The sequence below is a fragment of the Bacillus rossius genome, chromosome 1, assembly GCF_032445375.1.
Source record: "Bacillus rossius redtenbacheri isolate Brsri chromosome 1, Brsri_v3, whole genome shotgun sequence".
Taxonomy (NCBI): domain Eukaryota; kingdom Metazoa; phylum Arthropoda; class Insecta; order Phasmatodea; family Bacillidae; genus Bacillus; species Bacillus rossius.
The window spans coordinates 212,512,543-212,531,864 of record NC_086330.1 but is presented as its reverse complement, the minus strand read 5'-3'; the positions used below and the strand labels follow the sequence as shown (position 1 = coordinate 212,531,864).

The following is a 19,322-nucleotide window of genomic DNA, read 5'->3' as shown; positions in this document are numbered from 1 at the left end:
GATGAATCTGGCTAGATTTCTTCCAAACTACCTACATTTTCACGCTACAATCACTGAGCAGCTTGGTATTTATATATTGCTTGAAAAAACTTTTTTCTTTTATATTTTAAATATCTTTGCCATTCTTTAATTTCTGGGGAGCCATTGTAACAAGAAAAACCAGTCATTGTAAAACGGTATGATTTATTTCACAAGACTGACAAAGCCTGCATCCAAAACCAGCACTTGTTAGTGTTAAACTAGTGACCCACATATTGGCATTTAAACACCACGCGACGCGACAGTCAGGTAAGGGAAGCTAGCCCGGGGTGGAGGGCAGCTGAGGTCCGGCAACCCTGCGGCTGGCAGTCAGGCTGTTTACCTGCTCACTCCCAGGCAGCTAATGCGCAGTCAGTCTGCACGGCGCCAAGTGAGTAGCGGGTTGCAGTTGATATTTTTTGGAATTCTAGGGGCCAAGAAAACATGCATTCACCTTGTAGTTTGGATTTGTAGTACTATTAAGAACATCAGACTTTTTTTTTTATAAAAGTACGTATATAGTTGTGTGTATTTCATGATTATATTGATTTTTACTTTAAATGAATTTTTTCTTTTTATATTAAAGTGAAATTAACTTATTTTATGCCCGTGCACAAATACTATTAGTGAATTTTTAAAATTTTAAATATATGTCATTCAGTAGTTCATGTATGACTTGCACTATACCAAACTTATCCCATTTCATCAAGTATTTTTTGAGATCCATACTGCAAGAAATGCTACTAAACTATGAGCTTGTGTAGCTCACAAACTATCAGTTTTAGAGACAAGTCTTCACTTATAAAATTCGTTTATATGTAAACATTATTTAAACATTAAAATCAGGAATAAATTTTTTTGGGTCATATAGCCTTAAACTTGACTAAATGGGGAGGAGTGAAGGATGATGGATAGGGATAGAGAGAGGGGGGGGGGGGGGAGGAATGAGAGCATTGAATTCATGATCTTTGCACTTGCCACTGCCAATAAGGTTGGTCAGTTAAGTTACAGTGTCCTTCAATTAATATACCAACTGGTATTTCCAACGACCTTGGTATTTATTTTTCATAGTCTTTATGCTCAACCTTATAATAAAAGTCTAGCATCTGCCGCACTGCATACTGCAGTACGGCTCGTGGCGCCTACAGACTCTTATCTACTTCTTAGTTACTTAATGCATTTCCCTAACTCTTAATAACCTCACTATAATATTGACATGACATCGGCCCACGTTAAACAACCATCTGCTGGCTGGCAAAATGCACTCTCTCTGACCTCCCTCAAACCCTGTTTCATCGCAAATCGATGTCTCTGGGTTCTCTAGAACAATGGCAATGAGAACAAATGAATTGTGAGGCGGCAAGACTCGGCCAACACGCAATGAATGTAGCTGCTGACGTACAACTGCACAACGCTGGTACGTCGTAACGTTATTTAAAATTAATTTCAAACAAAAGATTAACATATAAATTAATATCTTGTTCAATAATTCTATTAGAAACTAGTTCAATAATTCTATTAGAAACTATTGAGAAATCAACAACGACCACTTTACAGAGTAAATAAAATAATAGTTAAGAAATATTCTAAAAAAAGTAATATATAAATACACATTTCTTGAGAAAATTTTTCTAAACACATTTTTAAAACTTACTTTTAAACGCATAGGCTCATAACCGTACAAATTATATATATATATATATATATATATATATATATATATATATATATATATATATATATATATGCAGGGTGTAACAAAATTCATGTTACAACGCTTGAGGGTAGAAAGCTCTTATTATTTGCAACTATTTTGCCAATAAACATGTTGCGGAAGGCGTAGTTAAGTCCCTGTAGCCCCATAAAGAGTCAGCGTAGGCAACCCGTTGTAGAGTGTTATTTTGTGGATGTGCCGGCGTTCGAGTAGAGAAATAACCTTTTTAATCGTGGAACAGATTTTAATTTCACTCTGAAATCAATCACAGCTTCGGCTTTGTTTCACAACATTGAAATTGTGGCATACGTTTTAACAACGTAACAGCCTAAAGCAACGGCTCAAAAACACGCCCACCTTGAGCGACACAGAGGTGGCAACGGTGAATCATGTTTTCACGGAGAAGCCAAAGTTGTGAAAGTACTGCAAAAACGCAAAGACTTCATTCTGAAGCCTATACACTATGCTGAAAACATGCTCCATCCAAGATAAAAAGGAGTTATGCTAGATGATGATGAAGTGCTGTCCGCCATAGATTTCATCACCAAACTAGCACCAGATCTTGGACTAGATGTAACTTCTTTATTATCAAATCTTGCTGAATTCAGGACATCAACAGGATTTTGGTCAAGAGATGCTATATAGAGCACAGCAAAACATGTTACACCAGTCATATGGTGGCAGGGTTTGTGCACTACACAACCTCTATCTCACATGGCAGCACGATTTTAGTCCTTACCACATTCATCTGCAGCCTGTGAACAAAATTGGTCTTAGTTTGCTGCAATTAATTCTAAAACAATAAATCGCCTGACTGCAGATAAGGTAGAGAAGCTAGTGTCTATCAGAAGTAACTTACAATTTAAAGAAAATACTCCTAGGCGGAGGTCTTGTCCTAATGTACATTGTCATTCGTCATGTTCCTGTCAACCAGAACATGTTGCAGATGGACAAAGTCAGGAGGAGGAATCAAACATTTCACAGTCAGACTCAGAGACATCAGAATTGGATCTAGAGATACAGGCACAGGTGATATAATGCCTAGGGCCTAACCTACCTACTGTCTTGAGTGCCTACTACAGGAATTGTATGTACATGTTCATTTATATATTCAATCTTTTTAAAAGTGTACTTATGATATATTAAGAAACAATGCTGAGCACTATGTAACCATGTTGCTATAAATAATTTTCATCAATGTGAAAGTAAAGGGTTTTTATATCTATCTATTTATGTAAATTTTGTTTTTCAATTTTTCCATAAAATTTGTGTACTGATGAAGAAAACCAAGTTTTCGGTGTTTTTTTCTCAATTATTCCTGGTTTTTTTCCGGCCTCAAGAACCCTACGCCGGACCCATGTGTTGCACTTTTTGAAGGTGGTACGGGTACAAGAGTTGCTCATGAAGAACTCGCCAAACAGCCATTTTGTCAGCGTCCATATCGGAACCTTCTGCCCTTGTGCTTGTATCCGGACTCTCCTCAAATCTCTGAAGTACATCTTCTTCAAAACTTGGAGTACGAACCCTGAGTGGAGCACCAGCATTTGGTCTTGTGACGGCACATGTACCAGTATCACGCATTCACTGAGTAAGTCTTGCAAACATGGTGTGAGCTGGAATCCTACGACCCGGATATCGTTCTTCGTACAGATGACGGGCGGCTCGTCCATTTTGTCTAGCTTCCCCGTAAACAAGCAGCATGTTCGTGTACTCACTAAACGTGTACTCCATTGAGCTCCACTAAAACGTCGCCCTTTTCAGAACCACAGCGAAAGAAATGACACCACGAGTTTGCTTGTACGACAGAACAGTCAATGACAGACCACCAGTGATATAAAAACACACTGCGACACTGCGATGTCATGCTGCGCAGTGCTATGGCACGGCACGAACGGAAGAAAAGAGGTGAGGGCGCCACCAACGGAAGTAAAAAGGGGCGGGGGTCAGCATTCGACATCGTACAGTCCTCTCGAGCGCTGCCCGGCATCGTAAACACGTAATTCACCACAGCATCATCTGTCTCGCACAAAGCCCAACGGGTTGTCTACGCTGACTCTTTCTGGGGCTACAGGGGCTTAACTACGCGTTTCCGGCAACATGTTAATTGGCAAAAATGGTTGCAAATACCGTATTGGCACGAATATAAGGCGACCTGCAGTTTCAGGAGGCCAAACAAATGTAAAAATAATTTTGGTAGAAATTAATGTGAAAATTCATTAGACATACATTTTGTGTTGATAAATAGTTTTTGCATTTATGTATACCGCATTTAACCTTCCGTTTCACTTAAGCTACCTATTAATATTACACGTAACAAAGCAAACAATTTTTATTTTATATAGTTATGTGGCCTACAGCTTTCACCCATAGCCAAAGGGTTATTATATGAATCTTCAATCTCCAGTCATTATCAAATATGAGAATATATATTGGACACCCATGCCTTACCTGGGACTCGAACCCAGGACCCCTCGTACCGTAAGCCGGTGTGCATCCGACTACGCTACAGAGGTCGGCTAAAGCAAACAAAGAATGCAGCTTGCCGGAACAAAACAAGTGGCTACTGCCATGGTGAAGCATACGGCCATGAATAACTTCGGTGACGTGACCACGAATATTTGTCCATATTACTCTCTGACAGAGTCTCTGTCCTATGAATTTTAAATAATAATCTATGATAATTATGTTGTTTGAAAGGTTTTTACATAAATATGGCATCTTCGTGCGTGTTCGGCAATGTTCGTTTTACAACAAAGAAATATTGTGGAAAGACAGTTGGCAGCCGTGAATTTCCAAACATTACATCCAAAATGTTCTTAACATTTTCTGTTTGTAAACGTAAACAATCGTTCTGAAAATAGCTGTGATATTTTAGTACAAATATTTCCGTTAAAAATCTGAAAATAAATTACCGTAAATGTTAACACGCGATTGTACACAAAGTACAAATATGAATTGTGTAATAAAAGGTTGACATTTTGAGATGCTTCAACATTAACATTTTGAAATGAACAAATATTTTAATTTTCAACTTTAAACAATTGTGAATTACTGCAATATCCCCGTGTGAGGTAACGAAGTTTTAGTTAACATAAAAATTGTGAACATTTGTTTAACAATGTTTCTACTGTAGCTTTCAGTTTGGAACTAATGTTTACAGTGCTGACGTCTTGGGTGCGAAAATAAGGTGACTTCCAATTTTCGCATCTCTCGTTTATGTAAAAATGGTCGCCTTATATTCGGACCAATACGGTAATAAGAGCTTTCTACCCTCAAGCGTTGTAACATGAATTTTGATACACCATGTACTTCTATAATGTTACTATTCACTAATTTATAAAACAGCATTCTTGACCTACATGATTTTAATATAGCTGATGATGCATAAAGGATTTGTAAAAATTAAATTATCTGTAAATAAATGTACACGATAAAAATACTTCCCATCAGTAAGTAATATAAGTGTAGCTAGATAAATATAAAAGCTAGAGAATTAAGGAATATGTCCTTAATTTATACATATAATATGCTCATTACAAATTAATATATAAAATTTAGGCCAAATAATAATTGACCTCAATTTTGCAAAGAAAATTATGGATTTTTATCTACAAAATATAGACCTTTATTTATTCATTTTCATAAAATCACTACTTTAAATACAAAAATATAATGCTTATTTATTCAAGCATGTTTAGAATTATCATCAAACTAAAAAAATTGTAATACATTTATTATGATATTACTATAATTACAATTATAATTACAATTATTATAATTACAAATTTTTAATCAACAATCAGAAAGTAGAATGCAACTCATTTACAGATTTCTTTAACGATAATGAATTTTCAACTAGACGAGAAACATGCATTACAGCTGAAGCCCCTGACTGATGAGAAGGTCCATGTGTTGAATTATGCCGGTGCTAAAACAGTTTGTGACACTATATTAATCAAGATTTGGGCACAAATAGCTTTTAAAGGCTTTAAATCGATTGGGTCTTAATGGTATTTATTAGAGCCCTTTAATGTAGTCTATTTTTTTTTTTAGTGCAAATACTATAAAGTTTTTTTCTTGGCAGCTTTTGCACGATTCTATATACATACAAACAATATTCTCAGGTTGACACCAGGTGTATAAAAAGATGTATCATGACACAAATACATTGAGGCCTAAAAATATCACCAATTTACTTGCAGAAATTACTTTAGGTTATGTTTATTTCTGTTTACCTCCATAATTTGACCGTAAATTATTTGTTACACCCTCGATAGCCATAAGACAGTAATAGACAGTGGTAGGAAGAGTGACAGAATCATGTGCATTCTTATGGGTGCAAGCTCATGGGCTAGTCTGGTCTGTCTGACCCAAAAACTAGCATAACATTCCCGCCAACTGCCAACACATGCAACCTCATGGCTTTCATTTTTTCCCCTCAAACCTTTACAGCTGTTTTGACCGAATTTGGTGGCTGCATAAGTAGAATGAAAGGACAATAGAAATTTTAAATCCAAAATAATAGAATTGTCTGGACACCAATAGGAGAGGCCTCGATCAAACAAGGTCATCTAAGATGGCGGCAAACATTTCACTCCTCTGTCTCATGTTAAAAATCAACATTATCAACTAGTATTTGATCTAAAGTAAAAATTAACTTAAAAATCAACATTTTCTACTAGTATTTTATCTAAAGTAAAAATTAACAAGTGCCTATAAAAATTGTATTAAATGATTAACTGTAGTTCTTTTAAAGAAGTAAAAAATATATTAGTGTTGGTTGCATTGCTAACAGGAAATTTACTTGTCTATTTGAGAAGATGAAAATCATTAAAAAAATATAAAAGCTAACAGAAGACTAAGGTACTGTAATAATACACTTGCTGTTATAAAAGATTAGTCAAATAAATTTATTTTTCCATTACATGTTAAAATGACAACACAACAGGCTGGTGGTGCATGAGTCACGGGGAGGCAGCCTTTAGGGTCGCCGCAGCCTCAGGCAGCCCCAGTCCCTCCAGCGTGTAGGCCAGATTGTCAGGACTGGCATCCTCATCAGCCCCAGCCCACACCTGCAGCATGTTCCTGGCGCGCTCTTCATCTGTACCTCTCTCCCTCTCCAACAACGCCACCTGCCAACACAGGCAAGGTTGTCAGGACTGAAACCTTGTCATTTCCAACGCACAACTGCACAGGTTCTGGCCTGCTCTTCCTGCGTACCCCTCTCCATCACCAACGTTACCTGCCAACTCAGACAAGGTTGTCATGATTGACACCCTTGTCAACCCCAAAGCACAACTGCAACAGGTTATGGCCTGCTCTTCTTGCATACCTCTCTCCAGCAGATTTAACATTACCTAAATGTTTCAAATTCTTTACGTGATTAGAAAAATATACATAACACCTGACAACACATGCAATATCATAACTTTAATATTTTTTCTAGGAATCTTTTACAGCTGTCTCATTGGGCCTAAAAGCTTGACTGACAACACAAAATTGAATTAAAAATTTTTCTTAAGATCAACAATTTCTACAAAACATACATATTTCTACAAAATATTTTGGATATATATACTTAACGGCATATGTCCAAGATATGTTTACTCTAATAAGGCTTTATCTGAATGCCCAAGCTGCTCAGCCAGTTAATTGCATTACTACGAAGCTGTGTACGGAGCTAAATGACCCTATGAACGTTTATCACAGTCAGTCAAACCTCATTGTGTGTACAATGTTGAAATATTCCAAGGCTTGTCTGCACAGCACTGCCTCTGCAAGGCTTACACAGCCCTTTTGAGACATTGTGCCTTAAATACGGTAAAGAGCACTGGATGCTAACTGTTCTAGAACATCAAGGGCATGCATAATTAATTTTTTGTTCCAGAACAGAATTTATAGCCTGACTCAAAACACCTCGCCGTGTTTGTTGAGGGATCTCTCACACACTATTTCAGTATTATTGTACCAGACTATCAGCCGAGGCAAGCAGAAGGAACCACAAACAAGCTAAGGGTCATTAGGACATCTGAAGATCTTGCAACCAGCCTCAGTTCACTCCTAGACAACCAGAGCTCGACTCACTTCGCAGCAACTGAACCTGCCAGAGCCACATTTGGATGACTATGAGACTGCCTTCACGTACAATATGCTCCGTATTGTCAATAGTGTTGGCCAGTGTGCCTGCAAGCAAGTGCTGCCACACTTGTTTCTGTCAGCACGCCTTTCAGCACCGCCAAGGCAAAATATGTATTGGTATTAATTAATACTGCTTTGTGTGACTTAATTAAGGATTTACTTATGCCATGTAACATATTTTAGTTCTAAAACTATAATAATGTATTTTATATATACTTTCACAGAAAGCACAATTTTAAATAGACCTATTGGTTACTGTGTGGCCCAGTAAATAATGGCACATTCATATTCCCAATCTTTGAATGACAACGACCAAGGTAGAGCACGCCCTGTAACATTACAAATTCATCGCCGAGTCATTGTATCACGTCTTCGCTTGGCAGTCCACCACTTGGATCTCTCCCGTGCCCTCCTCATTTCACAGTACAGCAAATTGAGTCAACCCAAGCACTCGCATGTGAGAGCCTGACTCCACCATCTGGCCTGCAGCACTACAATTCACAGCAAAACACAAGTCTGCAACATTACGTCCCACCACCCCTGCATCAGTTCAAAGCGCACCAGGTCGCTGCCATGGCACGAAGACGCCCAACACTGTCGGTGCAGCTCGCTACACTAGTGTCCCACACCCGTCACTGCCAGCTGGACCGCCTGTTGTGCTTGGCTGCTGAAGTTAAACTCTACGCCACATGAACCATATGTCCCACGCGCTCACCTCGTCCTTCTGGTAGCCCAGCTTGTAGGCAACCTTCCTCCAGTGCGGAGCAAGTTGGGTGGCTAGGCAGTCCAGCTGTTGGGTGGAGAAGGAGCGTAGCTGTGAGCTCTCTGCACCCTCCTCCTTGTCGTCTCCTTTCAGCAGCTCCATCTCCTCCGCCTCTCCCACACCTGTCGCCTCCGTCTCCAATACAGGCTCTGCCTTCACGCAGTCCTCGCTGGCCTGCGACACTCCGCCTGCACTCTGCCCAGCCGGCCCCGCCATTTCACACCGTGCTCTGATAACACTAGCATGCTGTCTACTTAATCATGGTAGAAAGTTTTTAATTCATAATCTATTATTTGCAAAAAATTTTGATGAAACAGAAAAAAAAGACCAAACAGTGGCGTATTGGTGGTAGAGCTCCAAAAAGCCCTGCAGGGCACTGTTCATAGGTAGGGAATTCCCTGAGACGTTTGAAGTCAAGGGCATTCCAACAGCAGGGCAAGAAGGATGGCTACCCCCCTCCCCCCGGCCACAAAGTGAACATGAGGAGGCAAAGAATACCTCTCACTCCCCTCCTTCGTTCCTCACATTTATATTAAAATATACAAATAAAAGACCATTAAAAAAAAAACCACCCTTTCCATTACAAAAAATTGCCAGACACTGTTTATTCAACAAAAAAATTCCAGTTTTTAATAACGATAGTTTGGTAATTTTTTACATCAATGCAAATCTCTGATATAGCAATGTCCATAGTATATAACAGGGCTGCCACTGGTATGTAACTTAAATCCTGGACTCAACACTAAAAAAATCCTGAAAACTTAAAGTACAAATCATGTAAAAAAAATTGTAGAAAATTTTATTGAAATCCTCGCATTATAAATTAAATAATTACACACTAAAATTTTGACCATGAAGCTTACCAAAATTGTAATCACCTTTGTTACTACAAATGGTAAACTAAAAGTAGCCCAATTAGAAGAAACATTTTTAAGATTTAAATTTTTTAAATCAACTATTAAAACAGTACCAAAATTTATAAAGTTATTTCTACTCACGCAACTGGTTGTGGTCATGACGACAGTTGTGGATTGTTATCCTATATTATACGAGCTGTGTTCAGCTTCTAAATATAGCATATTTTTTCATGCCCAGATTTATAACTATTATTTTGGTACCAGATTAGTTGAGCCTTATGCCTTTAATAATTTTTCTATTTATTTAAATTTAATAATAGTTTTGCACTTTGTAATATTCTGTGCGGAGTTTAGAGAGCATGTGTGTTTAAGTTTTTTTTAAAGTGTGGTGTGTCGGAACTTTACTCAGTCCACGATTATTATTGTGCGTGAATAGTGTGCAGGTGTACCAACTTTTGATAGCAAGGTGTGTTGCACATGGCACGCAAAAGGACAAAATGGAGAGTGCAACTTCAATCTGAAGGCTAGTTCCTCGTAGGTAGGGGTGTGTGAATAGTGAATTTTGGTGATAGAATATAGTCTATATAACGACACAATGGACTGAGCATTTTTCGGCGTTATAGAGAGTGGTCGTTAAATGGAGAGAAATAAAAGATATCATTTTAATATTGTATAATAATATGTATTTATTTACTAATATAGTACACATTTTACACACGAACATTAATGTTCATACAAATAACAACACTTATTTCATATAGTCTGTTATCATCGTCTGATGTTTTTCGCTGCTCCAATATTTTAATTGTATTTTCTTATGTATTTTACTGATATCTTGAGATACTGCCGGATCACCTTGATTATATAAAAAGAATTTTTCTAATAGTTTCGCTGCATCAAGTGCTTAATAAAACTTTTTCGCCAATACACAAAGATTTTCGTTTACTCGCCATGTTAACATTTCGAAAGTCTGTAAGCAACTGCGATAATGATAACGTGTAACAACTTGACAAAAGTCTAGTGACCGAGGTAAACATGTGCAAGTTCATCATACAAAAACCAAATACAAAATTTCTTAGAACCTCCTGTAAGTCAGTGCAATTAAACACGTGCTAGATAATACACAACAAACAAAAGAACGTACATATCTGCAGTATATATCAACTTCGGCCACTTAGAAAGTACTGCTTAATGATTTATAATGCCATATTGTTGTCGTTAAATAGAGTGAGCGTGATGCTATATAGAGTGTATTATTATATAGAAAACAAGGTAAACCAACCAAAGTCAAGCAATTTCGACATTTTAAGGAGTTTGTCGTTAAATCGAGTGACGTTATAAAGAGTTTACACTGTAGTAAAATTTTTGAATTGAATGCGAATAATTTTGAAGTTGAATAGTTTTCATATTTTTCCTTGATGTGTTACCATACAGGACCAAACTAAAACACCATAAATGAACAAATAATGCTGTTTTAATATTTTCAGAATAGTTTTAGGATATCACTGCTAAATCAGTTATACACCATTTGCTGTTCTTGAGACTTAATTAGAAAGAAAATTTATACTACAGTAACTATTTGTTATTCTTTAATGAAATTTAAGAAATTTTTTAAATGCTATTGGATTAAAATTAGTTGAACAAATTGACAAGGTTTAAAATAATAGTAAAACCTTTTTCTCAATTCTTTTTGATATCAAATTATGCATCACTTTAACTTCAGTATTTTAATATATGCCAAATTAGCAGTTCTAAATATTTCAAAAATTAACAAACATTACAAATAAGACATTTCCATAGTATTCAAATTATTTTAAAAACACTATTTAGTAAAAAAATTACTTTCTACTTCAATTAGTAACTAAGATTTTTTGAAAACACTTCAAAAACACATTTTGAAATTAAGAAAAATAGAGTTTCTTTGATTATAAGTTCAGATTAAGTAGTACACTTCACACACTTGTGTTCACTTACTTTTTTTTTTTAAATCTTCATGAAGAAAAATTAATTCTTCAACATGGCTAGGAAGAAATACTGCTCGTCTGCTACTGACTACATTTTTCCCTGTTGAAAAAAAACTCTTTCGCTGCTGACTTGTGTAGTTGGTACTTGGTATAGCTAAAAAATGCTGTGCCACTTCAGAGAGTAAGGGGAATTGTCTGGAATTTTCTTTCCACCACTGTAGTGGGCTTGCTGACCTGGGAATTCTCAGTATGATTATAAACTGTTTAATATTATTCTCTACTTCGGTCTCGGCAGACACTTCTTTTCTCTAGATTGGAATGGATTCCAACCATCCTCAAACAGACTTTGTGCACATTTTTGTTTCTGTATTGGTAACTATCTTGTCATGTGTCGTGGATCAACAGCAGTGGCCAAAAGGTACAGTTTGTCTTGCTCTACTAAGAGAAATCTTGACTTTAGACCTTTGCACAAATTTTGTGCAAACACACTTCAAGGCTTGTGTTGTGCATGATTTCGTAACACATATTGCATACCATGCTGACATGGTCGGGGGATTTTGTAGTATTTATAACGTACGTTTAGTGGGCGCCACCGTGTCTAGGGGGCACGGACCCGGCGAGAAGACTCTGTCTCAGGTGTGACGTAGCCCGTGTGGCGGCGTGACTCGTTTCCCCCTTCAGCAATTACCCTAACCACTGACCTGGCCCATTATCAGCGTCGAGAACGCTGTTTATAAAAACCACGCAGTGGGATCTCAGGGTGCCCCACACGCCGACAGACAACACTCGAAGGACGCAAACACAATCGCTCTATGAAAACGCCTCGCGGCACGACAGGCACAGCTGTGGTCCAACCACCTCGATAGGCACACAAAGGCGAAGTCCTCGGAGAGCCGGAACGGAGCGTCTGTCTTCAGGTAGCGGCGGGAAGCGACTAAGCGAGCAATGGCCGCAGAGGTAGCTGTAAAAGGGGAGGGGTTGGGGGAGGTGTTTGGCGCCAAGCGCCCTGAACAGTTACCCTGTCTCCCGTCGTGCCTCGGACGTGGTTAGTGAATGAAATACATAAAAATTACAATCAATTTGAATATAAAAACATATGGTACTTGGGGAACAAAACAAAAGATTTGCACAGTATTATTATTTCTTGGGGAGCGAAGCACTGATTCTACAGCGCCCTCTTGCGGCAGCGCGCTATTTAAAAATAAGTCAGCTGGGAGGATTAACAGGAGGGGAGGGAGGTGGTGGCACATCGGGCTCAGATGGGCGCAGCCCTGGACAACATCAATTACCCCCTCCTAAAGTAGGCCGATGTGATGACATCTGCCGACCTTGAGTGAGCGTGGCATTGTTTACCTCGTGCTCCCTGTGGCAATGTTTACATTTCGCCCGCTGAGCAGCAGCTCCGTGCTCTTGGATGTCTCCTGGGTCGTAGGTTGTACCTTGGAACAGCTCGGGTGCTCCTGCTTCTCCTTCACCCGCCTCGGATTCTGCGGGTTCTTCCACGAAGACCTGAAAGTCTGAGTCCTCTATGGAGTAGTGGAATGGCCACATCATCTCATGGCTGTCCGGTGACTGGTCGTTCGTCCACTTCGTCTGGCATCCATATCAGTGGCAAGGGCATACCGTCTCCTCTCGTCTGCAGTTCGTCTGTTTCTGTGAACACGCGGAAGGGAGTGTCCTCTCCGTCTGTCTCTGTGAACAGCTGTCTTGTCAGGCCTGTTCTGCGTGGGGCTGGAACCGGCGACTCCACTTCCACTCCCGGAAACCCCTGGAATCCTGCGCCCTCGTTCTCCATACGGGTTGATGTTGCAATGGCGTGATGTTGGTCCTCGGTAACTCTCCCTCAGGGCTTCCTTCCCCGCCTCCGTGCGCGATTCGTACATCATCCCGATGGTACTTCACGGCACGACCACTCGGAAGTGTAACTACGACCGCGGTGGGGCCTGGTTTGCGCAACACTGCTATGGGGCCGATCCACTTGGGTGCAAGCCCCGCACAGAAGTTTTTGTTTCCAGCTGAGAGTGGATGTAGACGCGCGTACACCATCTGCCCAGGTGTCAGTGGTGGCGGTGGTCGTGTTGTGACGGGCGTGTGTTGTGACGGGCGTGTGTTGCGCCTGGTAGGCCGCCTGCCTGCAACGAGCCTCTTCATGCGTCATAGCGATGTTCCGCCCGCGCTCCTCTGAGGTTTCCTCCCTGTCCTCCGCGCATCTCTCTTGCACCCGGTACTGGCCGGGCAGGGGTAGCTTACGTCGTTGCACGAGTGTGGCTGGAGATTCGCCGGCGACGCAGGCAATAAGTGATTTCCGGGATGTGCGTGTCCCATAGGGTGTGGTCTTCAGCCAGCCGGAGTCTCAGCTGCGCCTTTATCTCCTGGTTACGCCTCTCGGTGGGGTTAGCGCGGGGGTGGTACAACGGCGTGGTATGCGTCGTGACTCGCCACGCCTCGCATACCTCCCTCCACTTCCGCCCCGAGAACTGTGACGCGTTATCCGTCAACACAACGCGTAGGTAACCCCAGCGCGGGAAAAATTCTGTGTCCATGGTGCGTGCAATGGTGCCAGCACGGCAGTTTGACAGCGAAAAGGCCTCGACCCAGCGCGTGAAGCAATCCGTCACAACCAACAGGAACCTCTTCCCGCGCGCTGACCTAGGGTACGGCCCCATCAAGTCCAGAGCGACCGTGTGAAATGGCTCGGATGGTTTCCGGGGTCTTTGTTGTTCTCGCCCATCGGCCCGCCGCGCCTTTCGCCGTTGGCAGTGTCGGCAACCTCGCACGCCGTCCCTCACATACTTGTTAACCCCGGGCCAAAAGAAGAGGTCTCATACTGCACGTACAGTCTGATCCGTACCCGGGTGTCCGGCTAGTCTGTTCACATGTAACATTGTGAATATTTCGCGTCGCGTCACTGCGGGTGCAAATGTCTGCCATGGTTGTTGAGTGCCTGCGGTGCGTGCCTGTAACAATCCCTCGAGCACACAATACCCCTCGCACGCCGCCTCCCCGCACTGACGTATTAGCCCTTGCGTGTGTTCGTCTCTGCGTTGTGCTGCGCGCACAAATGCGTCTAGATCGTCTAGTTCCGCCCCTGGCGGTAGGGTGGGGGCATTGTTTACATCTGTGATCGCACACAGCGCCGCCGCCTGACTAAGTGTGTGTGGCCTTGGTGTCGGAGTGCCGCTCGTGGGTGGGAGGAGCTCGTCCCAGTCCGCGTCATCCCGCGCCTCTACCGTGTCGTCTGGGTTACGCGACAGCTCATCGGCCAAATCGTTCTGTTTACCAGCGACGTGTTCCACAGTAAAGTCGAGTGCTTGCAGGACCATAGCCCACCGCGTCAATTTTTACCGCCGCCCCTGCATAGTGGCAAGCCATTTCAGGCACTGGCTGTCTGTCCGCAGTATGAAATGCTGGCCCTCTAGGTGTGGCCTGTCCTCCTCAGGGCCCACACCACGCCCAAACACTCCCTCTCATTCACACTGTAGCGTTGCTCTACTGCCCCGAACTTGGCGCTCGCGTACTCAATTATGCGAGGCTCGCCAGCATCTCCAAGCTGTAACAATATGGCTCCTATTTCCTGTTGGCTTGCGTCCGTTTGTACAATTATCTGTTTATCAATTCCTCGAAAGCAGCTTGCATTTCCGTGGTCCACCGGTAGGACTTTTTTGGTAACAGCTGTTCGGTCAGTGGTGTGGCGATGACAGAGAACTCTGGTATGAACGCACGTAGCCAATTGGCCAGTCCGATGAACCATTGCAGCTGCTTACGAGTGTTTGGGATAGTCTTGTTTACAATGACAGACAGTTGATGTGACGTTGGCCGATTCCCCTCGCATTCACGACCAGGCTCAAAAAATCTAGTTACGTTGTACCTACGTGACATTTCTCGGGGTTACATGTAAGCCTGTGGGCGGCTAGTCGCTCTAGGATCAACGCGAGGTGGTGCGCGTGTTCGTTCCATGTCTGTGACCAAATTATAATGTCATCGAGATATGCGGCCGTGAACTTGCCCGCATAGTCCCCTAACACACCCGTCATCATGTTCTGGAATGTGGCGGGTGCATCCTGCAATCCAAAGGGCATGGCGCAAAACTGAAACCGTCTGCCGTCCGGAGTCGTAAAAGCGGTTTTAGGGCGGTCCTCTGGGCGTATGGGTACTTGCCAGTAACCCGCTTTTAGATCTAACGAGGAAAAAATCTTTGCTTTACCCAACCCCGCGATTGTATTGTTAATTGGTTTAAAATTAACGCAGAAACGTAAAGTGCCATCTTTTTTTTCCGCTAGCACGACCTGGAAGTTGTATGGGCTCTCGCTGGGCTCGATAATGCCATCTCGCAACATTTCCCTCACTTGATTCAGGATGGTCTGTTTCTCCGTGTGCCCGTAGCTGCCAGGAGAAATGAACATAGGGGTGTGGGGGTGAGTAGGAATAGTGCTCTGCGACCGTCGTACGTCTCAGCAGATCGGCAGTCGCGAACACATTACCGCGGGGTACAATTACACTCTGGATAGCTGCCTGGTGCTCACAAGGCACCCCATGCTTGAAAGTAACGAGACTGACCTGGTGTTTGGTTGGTGGCGGTGAGTGTCCGAGGCCATACACTGTACGGCGGCCCTGGTTGCCGACATGTACGCACCCACCTCGTACCTCGATCATGGCACCTTGGTCGTACAGCCACGGATGTCCCAAGATAACGTCGTCTCGGAGGTCGTCGACCACCAATGCCGTGGTGCTCGAACGTTGGTCGCGCACGTCCACGTGCAGCGTTACGACGCCCCTGGTGTGGCAGGCGTTCCCAGTGGTCGCCAGCTGAAGTTGGCCCGGCCAGGCCTCGAAGGGCGTCCCTTCGGCGAACTGCGATGACACACAGTTGTGGCTGGCGGCAGTGTCAATGAGGGCACTGACTGCCCGCCCGTTGACCACGACCGGGATGCGAAGTAGCACGCACTCCTCCACGCTCACGTGCTCCAGGCTTGGTCCAGCTGTTGTTGTTGTTGTTATGATATATGGTTGCGCGGGGGTGGCGGGCCGTGTTAGCGCGACGCCCCCGGCTGTCCGTTTCTCGACGGATTGTTCCGTTGGGCTGCTGGTCGATATCAGTTTCGCATTGGGCAGTCCTCATGCCAGTGGAAGGTGCCACTCGGGCACGTATGGCATTGCGGTGGCAGCCCCACGCTGATCTCACGTCTGCGCCACGCTGGTGGCGGGCGTTCCTGCCAACTGTTGTTGGCGGGTGGGAAGTACGGCACCACAGCCGTTGCGTCAGCGGCTGTCACGGTCTCTGCTCGTACTGTCGATTTGGATGACCATACCGATTTCAGGTCATACTCAACGGCGCGCGCGTGTTGCGTGAACTCCTCGGCCGTCTGGCAGGTTGCATGTCGTAGATGCGGGCGTAGCTCAGGACGCATCAGCTCGACGATGCGCTCCAACAATCCCTCCGGGCCGCTCGCCGGGAAAAGCCGTCTATGTAGCCAGAGCTTCTTGACAACGAACGCCTCCGCCGATTCAGTCAAAGTCTGTTCCAGACAGTACAACTCCGTCTTGACCATCTCCGCTTTCACGTCCGCGAACCGCGCCTCGAATCGCCGTGTGAACTCCGACCAGGGCATGTCGAATTCACTGACGATGCTCCACCACGTCTTCCCCTCCCCTCTTACCCGCCTCCCACGCGCTCTGCCCACTCCACGTCCGGCACGCCGTACCGATTCAGTCTCTCATGACACACTCGCACGAACTTTCCCGGGTCGTCACACGTCCATCCAGAAAATTCGGGCAGCTCGATGTGACCCACAGGCATAGGTCGCGCGCACGCATTTGTTGGCTCGACATAGACTCGCGCCCCGTGGCGAACTTCACCTCCCGACATTCGGTGCAGTCGTACCAACTGTCGCGTGAAGAAGCCTGCTCGGTCTGGTCCATACAACGCACGTGTTTGAAGGCCCGGCAGTTTCGGCACCAAGCGTCCTTGCCCGCCTCTCCAGTACAGGTTGCCACAGTACACTTAAAACGTTCTATCCCGACTGAATTCATTCGCCCCACAAAACCGTCCAGGCGTGGTTCGCAGCATTCCAGACACACGCACGTGTCCGTCCACGAGGCCTCCGTGCCTCGGACGTGTGCACGTGACGCAATACATACTGTTTATATTAAACACGAACTCTGGTTTAATTAAGCCCACTCCAGCTGCCGGTTTCTATCGTCTGCCATACTCGCATAAGTTCAACTCACATAAGCGCTGCAATAAAATTACCGCTCCCGGAATGCGGAATGCCTCTGCTGCGCCTGGATTCCTGGAAGCGCGCTAGTGGTCACGGGATTGGTCGCGACGGAGTACCGTTAGGCGTGCTGCACGGACAATGGCTGCTCGGCTCCGTGCACTCCGGTTAACAATTGCACAACTCCCGTGGATCCGGTCTTGATGGTTAAGGCAACTTTTTGTCCCGCCCCACACTCTTGGGAGCCAATTGACATGGTAGGGGGATTTTGTAGTATTTATAACGTACGTTTAGTGGGCGCCACCGTGTCTAGGGGGCACGGACCCGGCGAGAAGACTCTGTCTCAGGTGTGACGTAGCCCGTGTGGCGGCGTGACTCGTTTCCCCCTTCAGCAATTACCCTAACCACTGACCTGGCCCATTATCAGCGTCGAGAACGCTGTTTATAAAAACCACGCAGTGGGATCTCAGGGTGCCCCACACGCCGACAGACAACACTCGAAGGACGCAAACACAATCGCTCTATGAAAACGCCTCGCGGCACGACAGGCACAGCTGTGGTCCAACCACCTCGATAGGCACACAAAGGCGAAGTCCTCGGAGAGCCGGAACGGAGCGTCTGTCTTCAGGTAGCGGCGGGAAGCGACTGCGCGAGCAATGGCCGCAGAGGTAGCTGTAAAAGGGGAGGGGTTGGGGGAGGTGTTTGGCGCCAAGCGCCCTGAACAGTTACCCTGTCTCCCGTCGTGCCTCGGACGTGGTTAGTGAATGAAATACATAAAAATTACAATCAATTTGAATATAAAAACATATGGTACTTGGGGAACAAAACAAAATATTTGCACAGTATTATTATTTCTTGGGGAGCGAAGCACTGATTCTACATCGCCCTCTTGCGGCAGCGCGCTATTTAAAAATAAGTCAGCTGGGAGGATTAACAGGAGGGGAGGGAGGTGGTGGCACATCGGGCTCAGATGGGCGCAGCCCTGGACGACGTCAATGCAAAAGTGATAAATATTACCAGTCTCGATGTTGAATAGCGTTCAGAACTTGTTTCTTGCGTTGCCTGAGAAATTGGTTTGAACACTTCAACCAACCCATCAATGAGCTTCCATTCACTAGCTGATAAACTGTCGATACTACAGTTATGGTCTAAAGCAAGCTCAGCTGCAATTGCTTCTTTTTAAACTAGCAATCTTTTCATCATTTGAAACTTAAGAGTTCCATCTAGTTTTTAAATCTTGAATAACTTAGAGGATAGACTCAAATCCCACCTGACATTGCTTCTGTTGAAGACGATGTCTTTCTGTGGGACTTCCTGAGTAATGCCCAACAATTTTGCGGGATTTTTTGCATACGTTCTCGATTTCCAGCATCACATTTTCTGCATAATGAATGCTAAGTTGTAAAGAATGGGCAAAATATCACACTGACTTCCATGTCATACAAGTCACTGCAGCATGGATATTATGTGCATTGTCAGTTGTAGCCGCACCTACTGGGATATAACTGAAAACGGAGAAATAACAGGGGTCTTTCCGATAAGACCGACGGCAGATATTTGCTGTGCTGCAAGAAGTAAAGTCAATATACCAAATAACTAGCAAGGCAATTTATTTATAACAAATATGGCATACTATGCATATAAAAGAAGTCG

General features: G+C 43.7%; 1 protein-coding gene across 3 annotated transcripts in view; it reads right to left on the bottom strand.

Annotated features, from left to right (window-relative positions):
* Positions 1-6,618: 6,618 nt before the first annotated feature.
* Positions 6,619-19,322, bottom strand: part of LOC134527270 (THO complex subunit 1) — a 259,110-nt gene continuing 246,406 nt past the window's right edge. For 2 of the 3 annotated variants that reach the window (XM_063359798.1, XM_063359802.1), the window contains 2 exons: positions 8,586-8,828; positions 6,619-6,864 (listed from right to left, as the gene is read on the bottom strand). In XM_063359798.1, the coding sequence (XP_063215868.1) occupies positions 6,697-6,864; positions 8,586-8,828 (411 nt within the window). In that variant the 3' untranslated portion in view covers positions 6,619-6,696. The remainder of the gene's footprint in view (positions 6,865-8,585; positions 8,829-19,322) is intronic. The other variant, XM_063359800.1, reaches the window with a different exon arrangement.